We start from the raw sequence: 17,626 nt of genomic DNA, 5'->3' as shown, positions 1-17,626 counted from the left end.
TTCCAGGATAAAGTGAGAGAATAGAGAATGCACAGTAATGGTTTGACAACTGTTAGCTATTACCATATTATTCAGAAACGTGACATAACCAAAGGAGTCAAGACTGTGAACAGCATTTCTAAAATATAGAAGACTCTAGTGGTGGTTTGAAAAGCAGCAGCCACCGCAAACATTAGCACTATGTGACAAGCCGAGTACTAAGTGCTTCATATCATCTTATTTGCTCACGGAAAAAAAAAAAAAAACCTTGCAAGATATTGTCATCGCAACTTTAGAGATGTGAAAACAGGCTCACAGATTATGTAATTGCCCAAGGCCACACAGGCAGTGGAGCTGGCCATAGAACTCAAGCCCTGTGTTCTTCTCATTTGGACAGGTCTCTCGCATTAGCCCTTGGTGGACTGACTGCTTTTTCTGAATCTCCACCTAAACCTTGTCAATCTGCACGTGCTCACCTGTTGCCACGGTGATGAATACCATCCAGCTGCCACATTGTACACTGGACGGACTGGACAGGCCCCTCGGTTGCAGGTTTCTTCCAAGTCCAGGTTTGGTTTCTTAATATTACGGCACCTTCGCTCCGGGAAAGTTATCAGCTTTCCCTGGAAGGCCTTCTCGTTGCATTTCATTTGCCTCTTCCTCACACCCAGACCACAGGTGACAGAACACTAGGAGCCAAGAAAGGAGACATTAAGTATGCAGAGCTCCACGGTCAAGTCTGCTGAGCAGATGCATTCCAACCTACGGATGCACCGCCCACATGAAACCTAAGGGATGGATGATGGCAGGCCAACCACACACATATGAAGATCCTAAAAATAGAGCACCAGGTCCCTCATGCTACAGGTGAGAAAACCAAAGGCCAGAGAATTTTAGTCATTTTCCCAAAACCACAGAGCTCATCAGCACCATAAAACAAAATGAGGCAAAGTCCAGAGAAAGACGAGATGGCAGAGGATGGGATCAGGGTCTGTGTATAGTGTTTATTTGGATGTCCAGGTTTGGGCCCCTGTGGACCCAGGTCGACCTGAGACTAAGAAGTTGGGAGTCTGTGCCAAGGAGGCAGGGCACAGAGATGAGGGTTAGAGGCAGCTGAGTGGGAGGAACCACCATTTAATAATTGTCCCTTATTTTTACCCTGCCTCTATCTTGGCCGAGATGTAACCTGAAGTGGTGTTATGGCAGAAAGAAGGATGGAGACTAATGAAATCAATGTGAGAAAACTTGTTGTTTTAAGTATTTTAAACATTGTTATGGGATAAGGTATGGGGCCTTGATGAACCGAATAAGAACTGGCATCAGTGCAACAATAAAGGATGACACTGAGCTTCCTACTTAAACAGCTCTGTGAAGAAGATGCAAATGGTGGCTCCATTGTACAGGTAAGTGAGGCTTAGCCACGGTAAGTGGCAAGCCCAAGGTCACACCTAGAGCGAATCCTGAAGGCTGCATTCAGGTGGCGTAAAGTCGATTCAAGCCCAAGTGTTTAGCCGTTAGGGCATAATGTCTCTAAGAAAATGCGCAAGGAAAAGAGATGGACATATAGCTATCTATATTTATCATTTAGAGAGAATAAAAGGGCATTGATGGAAAAGATCCAGTGGCATTGGGCTAGAAACCCCTCCTCACTGCTGCCCTTTTCTCTTTCTCAGCATCTTCCTCACCAGACCAGACTTCTTAAGAGCAGAGACCTCGTCTCACAGGTTACCTGGTCTACTTCCGGCTTGGCTCCTTTCCTCACGTTGCCTGTGTCTGAACTCAGCTGAGTTTCCCAAGCCAGAAAGCTAGGCGGCATCTTCCAGTCTTCTTTTCCCTCTACCCCTACAATTGCCCGAAGGCACCAAATGATCTCTCTAGGAGCTCTCAAAGATGCGGCCTTTCTCTATCCCTGAAACACTTACATTTTTTGTCTTACTTACTGCAAACTCACGCAAGTGCCGTTCCTGCCTCTGGGCTTGCCTGCTTTGCATCAGTCCCCTTGTCTCTTAAACAAAAACCTGTTTGTTCCACTCCCTTGTTTAAAATTTTAATTGGCTCCTCAACACCCTCATGATCCGTCCCTAATAGTTTCCGGCTCCATCACACCCCTGTTCCATTCTTACTGAGTGCTATAGTCTCTCGCCTGCACAGGGTGCATCCTCTGTCTGGAACAACCTTTGCCGGATTCCTGCTCATCCTTTGGGCTCACACTTCCTGGAAAGTCTCTTTTGACAAGGATTCCTCCCATATCAGGCTGGGTGGACCTCAAGCTCTCCCATGGAAGTACAGAGCCCATCACAGCACTCTGCATACCATACCTCTGTTTTCCTACCACCACTGCTGATCAGGGCGATGGGTGCTTTTTTAACATTAGATCAAGAAATCAGGAGGAAAAGATGAACAGTTGGTATCTGGTACATGTGTGTGGAACAGAAGCTTTGAGCATCTGGATGCTGGTGGGTGAGCTGAGCATTAAATAACGACAAACCCAAAACCCAGCAGTACATCTAAACTCATACCTCACTCCAGGAAGAGACGACCCACTGCAGCCGGTTGTTTCTGGGGCATCGTCCTAGGACGCAGCCCTCCTGCGCCTCTGGTCTCGGGGTGCTGGAGCACAGGCTGTCAGGGAGGCCTTCTCCCGTGGCAGAGCTTTTACACAGGATTTCGCGTTTCCTCACCCCTCGCCCACAGGTCTTGGAACACTTGAGATGGAAAAAAAAAAAAAAAAAATGAAAGCTATTTGCATGCTAGTTTCAAATGATTTTCAAGTTCTCAAAAAGATACATTCAAAACAAAAAAATGCCCTCTCAAAATATTTCCATGTGAAATGTGGGGTAAACTCCATGAATTAAAGCCACTTTTCGTGAGAAACCCGCCACCCGTTTCCTGTCTCTACGCCCACCACACACGTTGGGCTAAAATAGTCCTTTGAATTCTCCTTTTGTAGATGATAACTAATTCCGAAAAAGAGATCAGACTCAACACCATGTACTGCTTAGATGTACCCTGTGGTAAACGAACCTACTCCCTCATTTTAAAAGTACACCTAAGCACGTGTGAAGATGTTCTTTCCCACTCCCAGCTCCTTATTCCCTTACCAAATATAGTCCTAACATTAAAAAAAAAATTCCATAATGTCCTATCATTAAAAATATAACACCTTATTCTGACCTCTGTCGGGGATATGGCCGTGCACTGCTAACCTTAAGCAGACGTCAACCCCCTCCTCAATAAAATATGCCCTCAAGGAAAACATGGCAGAAATGTGCTACCTGGATTCATAGTTCAGGCAATGAAACCCCTGAATTTTTTTATTATTCCCTAAAATTGCCTTGCCATCCACGGTTTAGCAGAGGCTGGGCCATCACAGCAGAGTTCTCACTCTTGGCACAAGCTGGACCAGGTAATTCGTCAGGAGCTGTCCTGTGCATTGTAGGATTTTTAGCTCTACCACCTAGATGCCAAGAGTACCCATTCCCTCATTGTGACGATCAAAAATGTCTCTCAATATTGCAAAATTCGGGATTTGCTCCCATCTGAGAACCTCTGAGTTGCAAATGACAGGTAGTTCTATGCCTCTTCCAACTTGATAACTTTGTACCTTTCACTGGGAGTCGTGACAAGAGCAAACTTTATGCCCAACACCTCTCTCTATTCTTTTAACCCTACGTCTTTCAATGAAGCAAGAGTTAAAATCCTTTTTACACCTTATTCTTTGCGCTTTCCATTTGCGTTGGAGAATTCGGTAGCCAGTTTCGTCCGCCAGTCCTCTGACGCTCAAACACTGTCTAGTCTTGGGCACCAGTCTATTCTACATGACCCCCAACACTCTCGTTTCTGGACTTCTAAGGATCCCCAAACTGAAAGTTACATAAGAATCACTAAAAAAGCTAATTAAAATGCCCCATCACATTAGCTCGGTGTGATTCCCATGAAGGTGGATATAGCTGAGAGCCTCTTGGGAAGCAGATATTTTTTGTCACCCTCATTTGCCACGGGGAACAAGACCAATGACTCTAAGTCTTTCCCAGTTACCTGAGACCAGGGCCCGAGGCTCCACCCTGGAGGGCAGGCATGGCTGTTGCAGAATTGAACTTGCGTGGGTGTGCTCACCGGGCAGAGCGAATGCAGGACGGCCACCTCCTTTTGGAAGGGCTTCTTCTGGACACACTGGATTTTCCGGCTCTGCTGGCCCCTCGCACATGACCTGCTGCACACGCTCCATTCACCTGGCTTCCAACTTCCAGTGAAAAACAGAATTACTTCCAGTGAAGATGAGACTCTGGCTCATCGCTTCCAAAGCAGTTATTGCAAAAGGTGAACCACCTGATGAAAGCCTTAGATCGATTTTAGGACCAATAAGGGCGATTCATACTAATTACTCTTCTATAGATTTTGAAGCCTACACTAATGTGGTCCAGTTACAGGGAGCTGCATTTAGTCACCACACAGTTCTGGGGAAAAATACATTCCTGTCCTCCACAGGGGAAGAAACATGTGCCATCTGGAAATCTGAGCCATTCATTCATTCGGCCAGATTTACTGGGATCCTAACTTTATGCCAAGGACTCTCCTAGGCATTAGGGTTGGAAAAATGAAGGAGGTGATGTCCTTTCCATCAGGAGCCTACAACACCGTGAAGAGGCAGATATGTGAATAAATAAAGACAATGCTTTCCGATAGCTGCCACAATAGAAGTGACACTACAATGAGACTAATGGAAGAGTGCGCGTGAGAGGGGTGTGTGTGTGTGTGTGTGTGTGTGTGTGTGTGTGCGCACATGCAGGAGAGAGGGGCGCATTCAGAGAAGATCTCCCAGAGCATATTTCTAAGCAGACGGTTACCCCAGCTACTGTTCTGATTGGTCTTAAAATTTACTGATAGAGGTATAACCTTGCGTTCTTTATTTATACATTGCTAGACCACTTTTTCACGGCAGTCTGAGACTTGGTATATATTTGAAGGGTAATCAACTTAAACTATTAATCCTTTTTAACAACTACTTTTGATTAACTGAAACTCTGTGATTTGAAGGCCTGGTGTTAAAAAAAATCTACCAGATATGACCATTAATACATTTGAGTCATAGCAGCAATGTCTAAAACTCATCTTTTTTTTTTATCAATATTCTAAGTATCATTTTAAATAAACCACTACAAATATATTTTTTATTATATCTTTGCATTTCTGTCACCTTTCCTAGTCCTATAAATTTTCCTAATTTCCCCCACAAGACATATGAAATTAAAGACCTTTAGTCTAGAGAATTTAGCACATGGATTCTAGGATATGTATTCTAAAACACTGTATAATCCATATTAAATATGGTATCAAATAAAATAATTCCTTATATTTGTATAATTAGTTGTATCTTATAAGATGTAGAGAAAACATGGAACTATTTTCAAGATTTGCCTATAAAGATGACATTTTCGTCTACCAAAGTCAAGTTTCTTTCCTTCATGCAGCAAAGATGATGACTTAGTAAAAGTACTAGAAAAAGCATAACACAAGCAGACTTTTTGCATGACATGCATGGTTCTCCACATGTGGTCCCAGGCTCCCTCTCCACCTGGCCCCATTCCCTATCAACCCCCACCTCTGAGCCCAGACTCCTACAACGCCCATTTCTCCCACACTGCTGTTTTACACACAACATATTTTTAGCATGTATCTCACTGCTTCTCAATTATTCCTTTATACATCCAGCTCTTCCATTTAGTTATGGGTTCACTGACGACAGGAACCACAAGTTATCTGTCTCCGAACCCCAGTCCTCAGCTCAGAGCTGGCATGTAGTAAGTGCATAGCACATGATTAATACATGAGGGAATAATGGTGTTAGATCAGATTAATCCCTTTGTCTTTCTAGCTCACATAGTCTGAATCTGAACCTTATTTTTAGTATATCCCTGGGGAAGATTGGAAGTCCCCACTATTCCAAGAAGAAATAATGAGATATAAATGATAGCATGGAGAAGGAAAGCAACGCAAGATCCTGCCCATTGCACCACTCTCACTTGACAGTCATTGTGAGGGGCTCTTCTGCTTTTAAATAGCCAGTAAACTGGTTCCTGCACAGAATATCATTTCTATGTGGAGTCATCAGGGAGCTTCTAGCATTGGCGAGATAACCAATGATGGGAAGGAAGCTTAAAATAAGAAAACATCAGCTTGCCATTCAAACATACCCATGATTCCTACGTGTACACAAACACCCACGCAGCCCACCTAAAGGAAAGATCGCTCCACAGGGGCCAATAATACTGTCTGGTAATCATGTCATAGAACTACGTATTTCTTCTAAGCAGATATTCCTTAGCAAAAGGGGAAAGTCCATGAAAGCCCCCAAATTTCTTTCTCCTTTTTCTGTTTAGGATACAGCTGGCTCCAGATTCTAAGAGGAAAAACTGGGCCAACAAGTGAACATATGAGATTGGTGGATAGCTAAGGCCCCAAACGATTATGACAAATACACTATAAAGAAAAAAATAGATGTATATAAAAATATTGTGCAATATAACTGTATCACCACAAAGCAAACACTGCTTATTAAGATGATCTGAAACATTAGTGAACATAAAACGTTGCTTGAGAAGAAACTCTGTCAATCCTATATAAACACATTTGGCAGAAGATAAATCATACAAGAAAAGACTTTATTTAGCTGGGAAGATTATTTAAAATTAGTGTTCAAGCAAGAGTGTGGCTAAAATCCATCCAAAAACAAACCCACTGAGCTTCCCATAGGGTACCATCATCAGAAGTGGATTACTATTTGCCCTCTCTACCCCTTTCTTTTTAGTTTGTGTCTTGCTACTGTATAATTTACATTTGGGGTTTCACGGTCTGCATAGTATGATTTTTAAATTTTAGACAACTATATAAAATTAAGCACAAAACCACAAGTGAATTTAACTAATATAGGAATCTGTGTTATTTAAATATCTGTTTTAGTTTAGAGGAGTCTCTATGTGAAGGCTATTAAAAAAATAAAAAATAAAAACCCTTACAAAAAACAAATATCTTTATATCCCAATGGTAGGTTTGCACAGCCAGAGTAAAATGAATGTCTAAAGCAAATTTGTATCATTTAAGTTTATATTTTAACCTCGACTACTTTCTTTTATTACTTTTTTGGTCATCCTATCTATCTATGCACCACTTTAGATCAGAAGCATTGACAGTGGGCTTTAATTATCTCATACCAACAGTAAAGGCATACAAAGTACAAATATAACCAGAAAGACATTTCCAGATGACTTACTAAGCAGGGCAGGAGAAAGCATTGCATACTTTGGGTTCAGTTGCTGGCCTGGTTCTTGCATTGCAGAATGAGGAATTGACTTGAGTATTTTGATCTCGTAAGCAAATGGCCTTTACACTTATATAACCTAATAAGACATCAAAAGTTACAAAGTAAAAAGTACAGATAACCAATTCAATTTAATTTTCAAATTTTATTTCTGATTTACCAGGCTTCTGATATTTTAAGATCCATATATTGTGTTGAGAATGCCTCCTTTTAATAAAATCTGCAACTAATCCATTTTCCATTTTCCCCTGAGATAATAGTTTTCATATATTAATCATTTTAAAGTGTAGCTTCTTCATTTTCCAGGCTGCTGTGGATCCTAGAACCACATAGTGATACATACAACCTTTGGGAAACAGGGCAGTTGTAAAGGAAACATCCGCCAACTGTAATTCACACTACTCGCATCTAATGGATAATGTTCTTCAAAGAAAACCGCTGATGAATTGTACATGGAAACTCTAAGATTATGCTTTTCCACAAAGCATGTTCTACCTCTATAAGAGTGTGATGCGCATATAAACAAAAAATTGAAAAAAATAAGTTGAGCTCGCTGAATATGTATTCGCACCTCTTAGCTAGGTCTCTGTTTTCGTGTTGGTCTGTGTTAGTGGCATTCTATGGTCTTGCTTTCAATGTTGGTTTCAGAACTTCTCATCAGATGCCTAAGTTGTTTTTTGAATAACTGTATTTGTCAGCTCCCCAAATCAGAATGCTGCCTCCTCTTTGAATTGTGTTTGTTTCTGTTTACATGTGCTTTACCTTAAAACGGAATCTGAGAAGCAATGAAAAGTCATGCCTGCTCTAATGATTAGGCTGAAGTAGGTTTGCTTTCAGGAAAGCTAATCGAAACTACACTGGCATTCCCTAAGATTAAGAGTTCACTTCTGGAGAACTTAATCATTTGGACTCTTCTTCTTATGTGCCTCGGACGCACCACGGTCTGTGAGTCACGTGAAGGGATCGCTAAGTCCAAGCAAGAGGGAACCCCGCAGCGAACCTCTCCAGCACCCACTCTTGATTGGATTTATTCCTTGTAAGTGGACAATGGACCAAATTTCTCTCCTTCCCAAGAAACTGTGCTCTCCCTCAGATGCCAGAAAGTGCTTGCAAATGGTCTCAAAGAACGCTTGATATGTGAAAAACTGCTCATGCTCCAAGACTAAATAAAAAAGAGGAAAGATATGTCTATAGCGTGGAAAGATATGTCTGGGATGTAAAAAACAAACAAACAAAAAACCCAAAATGATACCTAAGGCAAATATATGTTTGTGTATGTCAAACAAATGTACTTTTACATTTGCATAATAAAAAGAATAGCACGATATAGACCAAAGTATTTACACTGGCTATTACTGATTAAAGGATTATGGAGATTATTTTTATTCTTTATTGTATATTGCTTTAATATAACTATAAATGGTTATTAATAAAAATGTATTACTTTTTAATTTTTTGAAAAAAAATTATTTCTTCATATTTTGTTAATTAACATGAGCACCTAAAGAATAGGCCTAAGAATTTCTGAATTTTCTCTACTTCTTTTTCCGGTTCCGAGATGGCTCATTTTGCTTAGTGAGATGGATACAGAAGACTCATTGTCACCAGGTGCTCTGAATATGAGGAAATGAATAACTACCCTTCATACTTTGGTTCATGGACCTATTTATGGACTTTCATTCCTTTTCCAAAAGGGGTAAGTGTGACCAAGATTGACTTACAAACAAATATGTGATGTTTTTGGATCTCAACAAAATGCCTGTCTTCTACTCTCTGAGAGAACAGCTATTGTTTTTCCTTCCTTAAAGGGTTATTTCTCAGATTTAATCCCTTTTCCTACTGAGAGAGACTTTGCTGACCTCACCCCTCAGGGGATGGAACGGCACCATATCCACATTTCAGGGAGCTGTGTAAGTCTGCTTTGCATGTGTTCTCACTTGTCATGACCCTACCTTCCATGAGTCCCAGTGGGAGGTTTATAACAACAGGAAGTTGTTATAAAGTCAAGACAAGGAGAAACTAAACTGTAAGTCTAAAACATTTTAAATATAAATATATATATGTATGCATATATTCTTATATTTATAAATACATATATGTTTTTTATATATTTTCCCCCATAAGTTTCTGACGTATAACTCTTGAGTTCTGGTTATGGTTGACTTGAGTTTTGTGAGAACTGGTTTCTTTCTACATATGAAAATCCTCAAATAGTACAATAATATTTGCTTTTTACAGTGATGATTCCCATAAAAGACGGTTCTTTTGTTGCTTATTTGAACCACACAACTTAAAGAAGCCTGAAGTGAAAGAACCTGTTTTAAGAAGAGAGCTGGAAAATGGAATTAAGAAATCACCTACCTCCACCGCAGGAGACGGAGCAGTTCGAATGTACTGTGCTCCAGGCATGGATGTGTCTTTCTGTGGCTGGCTGACTTCCACTCATGACCTTGGGAAGTGCATACTTCCAAGCTATGCCTGGATTTTTGCCTTGCATCAGAATCTGGACAGTGTAAGATAAAATCAGAGATCAAGACAGGTCAGACCTCAGAATTCCAGAAATCTCACTGAACATTTTAAAGATATTTGCATGACATTGTGACCTTAGAGTTGGTTCACATCATTGTTCCCATTTGTTTTATGTTGATTTAAAGTATTCCCATGACACTTTAAAATGTGTACCTCCATTATCACCAAAACTGATTTAGATAGATGCTATGTAGGGAAACATGACATGACATTTGCCATAAGCCCACAACACTCAACTCTAGGTATAATTTAATTTTAAAAAATAATTGCATTAATAAAGCAAATAAATTTTTTTTTATAGTATACTGAAAGAAAGGTGGTCACATTATGAGGTCTTAATCTTCACATTAAACTTAAAAGCCTAGCATGGTAATACCCCACAGATCATGGCTGAAACTCAATTTACATATATACATTTTTATGGCTTACCTTGGGCCACAATTTACAATCCCTGTCCTGGGTGCCAGTAGAAGCTGGGCACAAGGGACACACTCCAGAAACCTCAGAATACCCCACTTAGAGTTGCCTATCATCAACTTTAGAATCCAAGCAGATTTCCAACAGGGTTTCCAAAGAGAATTTGTCCAAAGAGAATGGGTCTGTTAAACTGTGTGCCAGGATGAGCAGATAAGACAAAAAGAAATATGGAATAAATTTTACCTTGGAAGGATTGAGGATAAATCTGATCCTACAAGCTCTGACTACTAAAATAAGAGCAATCATTTACAGGCATGTTCAAGGTGCCAGGCACCTGCTGGTTTTTTTTTTCTATGCATTATCTCAAAACATTCCTCTAACAACTCTATAAAGTCACTGCCTATTTTTTTCATTCAAGAAACTGAGAAGACCATGTATAAGATCACACAGGTAACTAGTGAATGAACTTAAAACAGAACTTAGGGCTTCCAACAAAATGTGCCTAAACACTACAATATATCACTTTGTTTTTGGTGTAGGCAAAGGTTATCTGCCTTCTTTCCTGATTCTTTCCTGAACTACTTCTTTCTTCTTTCAAGCTCAAAGCATGAATATAAATAGCTAGTTGTCTCTGCCCCATGAGTCTTGTGGAAAATTCTTTACCACGAGAACTGGGCATTCGTGCCCAAGAAGCAAAGCAAATTTCCAGTTAAAAATAGAAACATCTGGCTCTATCACTGTCTGGTGGGATCTCACCTCAATTAAAGCTGGGTGGGTGGCAGCTATTAAAGGACCTCCATTAGCCAGACCACTCCTTAGGATGCTACCGAATGGTTTCCACTTTACTATTAGCTTAAATGTCTCCAGAATATTATGGCTTACTCTAAAGATTTCATGGTGTGGACATCATTTGTTGTACAAAAAAAAAAAAAATCTTGGTGCTTCCCCCAAAACAACCAAAATGTTGATGGCTCTTTGTTCCCTGCATTCTCAAAACAAAAACAAAACACAACAGGTAGTACCATTTAAAACGGACAAATGCCAAATTCTCAGTCACCAAAGAAAATCTTCTCAAAATCCAGGTCCTTGGGGTTGTTTAGTTCTGAGCATCCTTCTGGTCTTTGCTTTTCTTATTTTTGCAGCTAAGTCAGACAACTGTTCTTGGACTCATGTGTTCAATTATGTTATAACATTTTATACATTTTGAATAAGTAGCATGTTTTCCTTGAGATTTTTGCAGTGTTTCTATTAATGTCTCCATGTGATATTTAGTAAACAGACACTAGAGTTTTAGTCACAATCGAACTAGAATTTTGAGAGGTATTTTATATTCAGAAGATAATCTTGATGCTCACTGATATTTCAACTCAATTTCTCCTTCAATTAAAGTAGTATCGCAAATGCAACAATTTGGTTGCTATTTTCTTAATGCAATAGAAATGCAGAGATCTTGTAGGAGAGAAAATAATGCAGTGCACTACATGTACTTGTGTGGTGATAAAATACAGGTGAAACGCCTAAGCGTTATAGTGAGCTAAGGCTCATGAGGCAGGATGATATCACAGTGCCGTGGCTTTGCATCACACATGCTTGTAAGGAAAGCATATTCAAGTGTGAGTGTGATAGGGAAATAAATCCACTCCCTTATCTCCACTTCCTAGGACCACCCATTTCCCCCCATTCACATGAAATCCTGACTTTTACTGCCATAGGGGAAAGTGATCCCCAATGGAAATGCAAAGAAAATTAAAAAATAACATTAGTCCTTGCTTTTCAAATTTCGAGGACTTATATTTCTGGGTATTTAACAGTGGTTTAACACCTTTTCAACAGGCATTTGAAATATATTCTACTTTCAACTTTTAGACAGATTGTAGAACCTGAGCCATACATGGCATGTGGTTTCACTGCAAACCATTTCTAAGTGTTTCTGTGAACAGCAGGATGTATTTAAGAAAAAATTTAGACTATACAGAAGAAAGTGTCGTCACTAGTAAACAAACAAAAACAACCAAAATGTCAAGTTTCCACCAGGTCTCCAATAAATCCAACCATAAAAAACTATCAATGCTACTAACGAGAATTTGGACAGCCTCCCCTGTCAAGCCTGTTTCTGCATCTGCGCCCACATGCTCCTCTCCTTCTGTTACCCAGGCTGCCCTGTCCTGGATCCTATCTTAGTCCAGACTGTCCCCCGAGTGCCATCCTCCCTCAACTACTTACAGACGTCACCACACAGCTGCCTTCTCTTACTTGGGTCTCACTGAAATTTATCTGTCTATTGGATCATTCCCATCGGCATCCAAATATGCTATGATATCTCTCATCTTAAGAAAAAATATTATTTTATCTCCACATATCCCTCCAGTTCATACCTGATTTCGCTGTTTCTCTTTATAGCAAAAAATCCTCTGAGAGTTGTCTCTATTCTCCATCTCCATGTCTTTCCTCAGAAGCCCACGATCCTTCCCTATCAGGTGTGTCTCTCCCCACCATATCACTGAGACTGCTCTTTCAAGGGAATCTTGTTACATCCAGTAGTTCGCAGGCCTCGTCTGTCTCAATCAATCATCAGCATTGGACATATCTGATCACTTCTTCCTTTCTTTGCCACCAGAACTTTCTCAGTTCTCTTCCTGACTCACTGACCTTCATTTCTTGTCTTCTTTGCTGAATCCTCTTTATCTCCTAACTATTCAATATCAAAATGACCTCTAACCTCTTGACATTTTCTCTTATTTATCTATACCTACTTTTCTGTGACTTTTATATACAATCTACGTGTTGACCACTCCCAAATCCATAACTCTACACCAGTGCTTTCCAATAGAACTTTCTACGATGGCAATAATACGCTAAAGTCCTGTGTTGTTCCACATGGTAGCCACAAGCCACGTGTGACTACTGAGCACTGGTATACTGGTGTGATTAAAGAACAAAACTTTACATTTATTTAAAATCTAAATTTAAATAACCATGTGTGGATAGTGGCTACGTATCAGACAGTATAGTTGTAGATGAAACTCATTTTCTGACTTCCATGTTCATATATTCAACTGCTTACTCAGCATCTATACTGGAATATTTAAAAGGTGTATCAATTTCCAACACTGAGCATTGAGAAGAACAGGTTTTCCTCCCTGTTCTTCTCAATCTCATAAAAATGGCAACCCAATCCTTGTAAGTGTTCCGGCCGAAATAAAAAGCTGGAGGCACCGTGATCTCCTCTCTTTTTCTCATGCTCCATAGCTAATCGATCAGGAAATGGTGCTATCTTTACTTTCAGTGTATCTCAAATCTGACCATGTCTCACTTTGTCTACTGCTACTGTTGCTGCCCTGGTCTAAGCTACCATCATCTCTTCCGATTCCTATGGTCACGACACTCTGGAGATGAGGAAATGAGACAGGTCCACACTTAAAAATGATACAGTGAGTTACTTATGAGGTTAAAAACAAAATGCCATGGAACTGCAAAGGAAATCATGGTGGTGCGAACCTGGGGGAGGAGGTCACATACATACAGAAGCTTCGTGGCTGTCATTTAATTAATAATGTATCTTGGGGGATAAATTCAGCAAAAAAAGCCTCAAAACAAGAGAACTTCAGTTTTCTTTGAGGATTTCTACTCCCCTCGAAAGTTTCCCATCTGCCTTCCCTCATAGCTTAAATAAAAACATGTGTAAACATCCCTTGAAAAGTAAAACTCTTGAGCAAAAATTAAGAAAAGTAGCAAACGATATTTAATAGCAAGACAGCAACTAATCCATTTCATATTATCAAGTTAATAAGTTTACTTAGCCAGCCAAAGCAAGAAGAGAAATAACTTACACAATTTACTGTAAATGATCACAGGATTATGCAACTTTAAATAACTAATTCATAAAACACATAGTGGATGGTTATTGCTGTATTACTATTACAGTTTTCTAGCCAATGGCATATAGGACATGTTGTTATTTTATTTGTTGAATGTATTAATGTATTCAGTGAATGCATAAATGAATAAAAGTCCTTCAATTCTATAAAATCAAATAACTCGAGGCCTGACTATAATGTCCAGTGCAGCTGTAAGTTCACATACAGGGCTGTGTGTGTGATCACGTAGGTGAAAGACAATATTTGTATCAACCAGCAGAAAGCTGACTTTATTTTAGCAACAACCTATAAAGGCCTCTTAAAGTCAGTAATTATTTAAACAAATAGATGCCAAGACCCAGTGTATAAAAGATGAGCATTTGCCCATTATAACATGTTATTTGCTTCTCGGTAATAATTAAGGTATATCTCTTAATTACTGAGGAGAAAAGTGACCAAGAGCAGAATACACAGCAGTAGTCATCTCTCTTTCCTATTTTTACCATTTCTTTTGGAAACAGACTCTCTGTCTGGCTAATAGAATAGAGATTTTCAAAAGGATGGGCTTTTTTTAAAAAAATTAATCAATCCTACCCTCGGGAATGGCTACATAATTTCTGGGCCCCAGAGCAAAATGCAAATGCAAGGCCCTTTATTTTAAAAAATTATAAAGAATTTCAAGTTGGTGACAGCAGAGCATTAAGCCAAACGTCGGGCCCTCCTGTGCATGAGGTCCTGGGCAGCTCTGCAGGTTCCGCACCCACAAGCTGGCTCTGTCTACCATAACGTGGAGGTTTTGCTCACCTGAATCAGTTTTATGACACAATTTAAAACTTCCCAAATTCCAAATGGCCCTGTGGCCTAACGACGACTTTGCCCCTTCTTCCTAGATGGAGACTATAGCCCCTAATTTAGTGGGCTTATTTATACCTCCGTATCTCAGTGTGACCATGACCATCATCATGGCCACAGACCGGTCCCAGCAGAATCTGGGAAGCGGGAGGACCTCGGGGTGATAACCGCAAGCTAAGATTCTAACTGTCTCTGTGAACGCTGAGGAATACATCTGGGATAATACGTAATTTGAAAATAATTCCCATCACTCACGTCTATCTTAAAACCTTTTCAGTGGCCTCTACAAAGGCCTCTACAAAGGCAGTCACTAACTTTTCTCAGCAATAGTGGAGAACGCAAATCCCCCGCAGGTCACAGGAATGCCATGTCGCCCCCACCCCGACGTTCCTCACGGTGCAACATCACAATAACACTGTCTCTGAACCACCCCACGCTGCGTGACGGCCACGCTGTTCAACGCACACATTTGGAAAGACCGCCAGTGAGTCAGTCTACTTAACTGGACTTTGTCCAGAGTTTTCCAGCCAAATGGCATTGGGTCTCTAATTTACAGCTGGCAAGCAACCTCCTTAAACGCTTCCAGGTCCTTGGTGGAACTGTTTAATGTCTACCTTTAACACACGAACCACCTGACTTCAGACACAACACTCAGCAGCTTTGACCGCAGGGTGCAGAGTTATAAAATTTACAGCTTCTTAAGCTGGAAAACCACAGATGGGGTTGGACTCTACCAACTACCCTCTGCAGGAGGAGGATGCAGCTTCTGCTGCAAGCGCACAAAGTTAAAACAGAGGACCTACTGAGTAATCTTGAGTAAACAAGATTTCTTTTGCTCCCACTTTTTATGTTTAATGTTAAAACTATAAACACCTTCAACCAGCTTTGTATTTATTTCATAATTTAAAGTCTTTTTTTTTTTTTAAGGCAGTTGTCCTAATTCTCCATGGAAATCAAGGAGTTATGGATAAGCTTGAAAGTCTGTTTTTTAATTTAATGCATGCTAGAAAGCTTGTTTCTTGTCTTCAATAACATATTTGATCACTTACAGAATAATAATAGAAGTAGGCCAGGCAAAGTACTGTACATATATCAACTCATTTAAAGTTGATAACATTATGAAGAAGGTACAGTGCTATTATCATCTCAATACTATAGACGAATAAACCAAAACACAACATCATGAAGCTAGTGGATAGAACACTGGGACTTGAGTCTCTGAGAGTGTCTGACTCCAAAACCCAACATCTTAACTCTAGCGACACTGCCTCCCCAGCTATGAAACATAATGTCTAGGATTCTAATTTAAAATTCTAAAAACTGTACCAACTATTGAAAAAAATATTACCACACTGGGATTCAAGAGCATACTATACCATTTACATTGTGATCCTGGGTTCAAACCTGAACATTTTCTTTTTTTTAGGCGAGGCAACCCTTGGTTGACTTCACAGATTGCAAGGACCTTGCCAGCTTACAATTCCTTATTTTTTATTTTTTACGCCTGCAGCACCTGGTCTTCCTAGGTGGTCTCCCATCCAAGTACCACCCAGGCCTGACCCTGCTTAGCTTCCGAGATCAGATGGGATTGGCCTTGTTCAGGGTGGCATGGCCGTAGACACATTTTATTTCTTGAACATGCTAATATCCATGATTTTTAATCTCCTCAATCCATTTTCCCTTGCATTTATTCGGATGTTATTTAACCCCTGTTTTAACAACTGAAACACACTTTATAGATTAACCCTTCCTGATATGTCACAAACCGCACCGTACATTATGTGTGGACTAATGCTCTGGAAGGGACGGTCCCGTTGTTCTAGGGTAGGATTCACGTTTTTGTAAGTCCTTGTGATTTTTGGAAGACCCTGTGATGTGAAAAGTCAGTCAGTTGTCTTTACCTTCCTCTTGTTTGCTTCAAAGCTTGAAGAACATGACCGGGTATCATCATTGCTATTATGTGTGAGTGAGTTGGATTTGACAAGAGACAGCAACACAAAGACGCTGATGGGGACTTGGAAACGCATCTGTGAGGCAGCTTCAAAGGTGCAGGTTGACACGTTGAACCTCAACTACAGTTCTAACTCAACTCATCAACATTCCTCAGAGTTTAGTGAAGAGAAATAGTGTTCTCCCACCCGTCATAGAAGTATTCACCATGAATTAACTGAGGACTACACTTCAAATAACAAAGGGCACTCTCTAGACAAATGACGTGGCATTGCCAAAGCACCTCTGAATTGTCCTCTGGAGTCCGTGTTTTGTATCATCTGTTCTGAATTAATCCTCCATTATGTCTTTGCCTCTCTCGTGTTTTGCGTCTTCACTCAAGCCATGCTGCTCTGCTAATCACCTTTACCTTGGACTGATTTTATCTCGAGGCACATCTTTATTCATTTCAGCTCCTTTCCCTTGGGGAGAATTCAGACAGCAGGGTCACAAGGAAGGGGCTAGATGAGAAGGTAATACTCTGTCAGTGGTGCTCACACACTGTCATCTCACTGATCAATGTGCCTGTCCACCTGGTCCCCCGCCACTCCATCATCTCCTTTTGCCAAAGAGCAGAGGAAGTTGTTTATTATAGTAATTTTCTTTAGATGTCTTTTTCTGCCTTGAAACTAGCCTGTGGTTAACCTATTTCTCACTTACTGTCATTACAAAGGCCGCTGTCTTT

The 17,626-nt window shown here is 40.3% G+C and overlaps 1 protein-coding gene and 1 pseudogene across 1 annotated transcript in view; both read right to left on the bottom strand.

Annotated features, from left to right (window-relative positions):
• ADAMTS18 (ADAM metallopeptidase with thrombospondin type 1 motif 18) overlaps positions 1–17,626 on the bottom strand; it is a 382,382-nt gene that overhangs the window by 5,918 nt on the left and 358,838 nt on the right. The window contains exons 19-23 of the mRNA XM_023528594.1: positions 9,659–9,800; positions 7,250–7,376; positions 4,018–4,222; positions 2,499–2,684; positions 456–668 (exon numbers count right to left, since the gene is read on the bottom strand). Of these exons, the coding sequence (XP_023384362.1) occupies positions 456–668; positions 2,499–2,684; positions 4,018–4,222; positions 7,250–7,376; positions 9,659–9,800 (873 nt within the window). The remainder of the gene's footprint in view (positions 1–455; positions 669–2,498; positions 2,685–4,017; positions 4,223–7,249; positions 7,377–9,658; positions 9,801–17,626) is intronic.
• Positions 16,454–16,572, bottom strand: LOC111737663 (annotated as a pseudogene).

Source organism: Pteropus vampyrus, unplaced genomic scaffold, assembly GCF_000151845.1.
Source record: "Pteropus vampyrus isolate Shadow unplaced genomic scaffold, Pvam_2.0 Scaffold29, whole genome shotgun sequence".
NCBI lineage: Eukaryota > Metazoa > Chordata > Mammalia > Chiroptera > Pteropodidae > Pteropus > Pteropus vampyrus.
The sequence above is the reverse complement of the archived record's forward strand: the minus strand, read 5'-3'. Positions and strand labels throughout refer to the sequence as shown.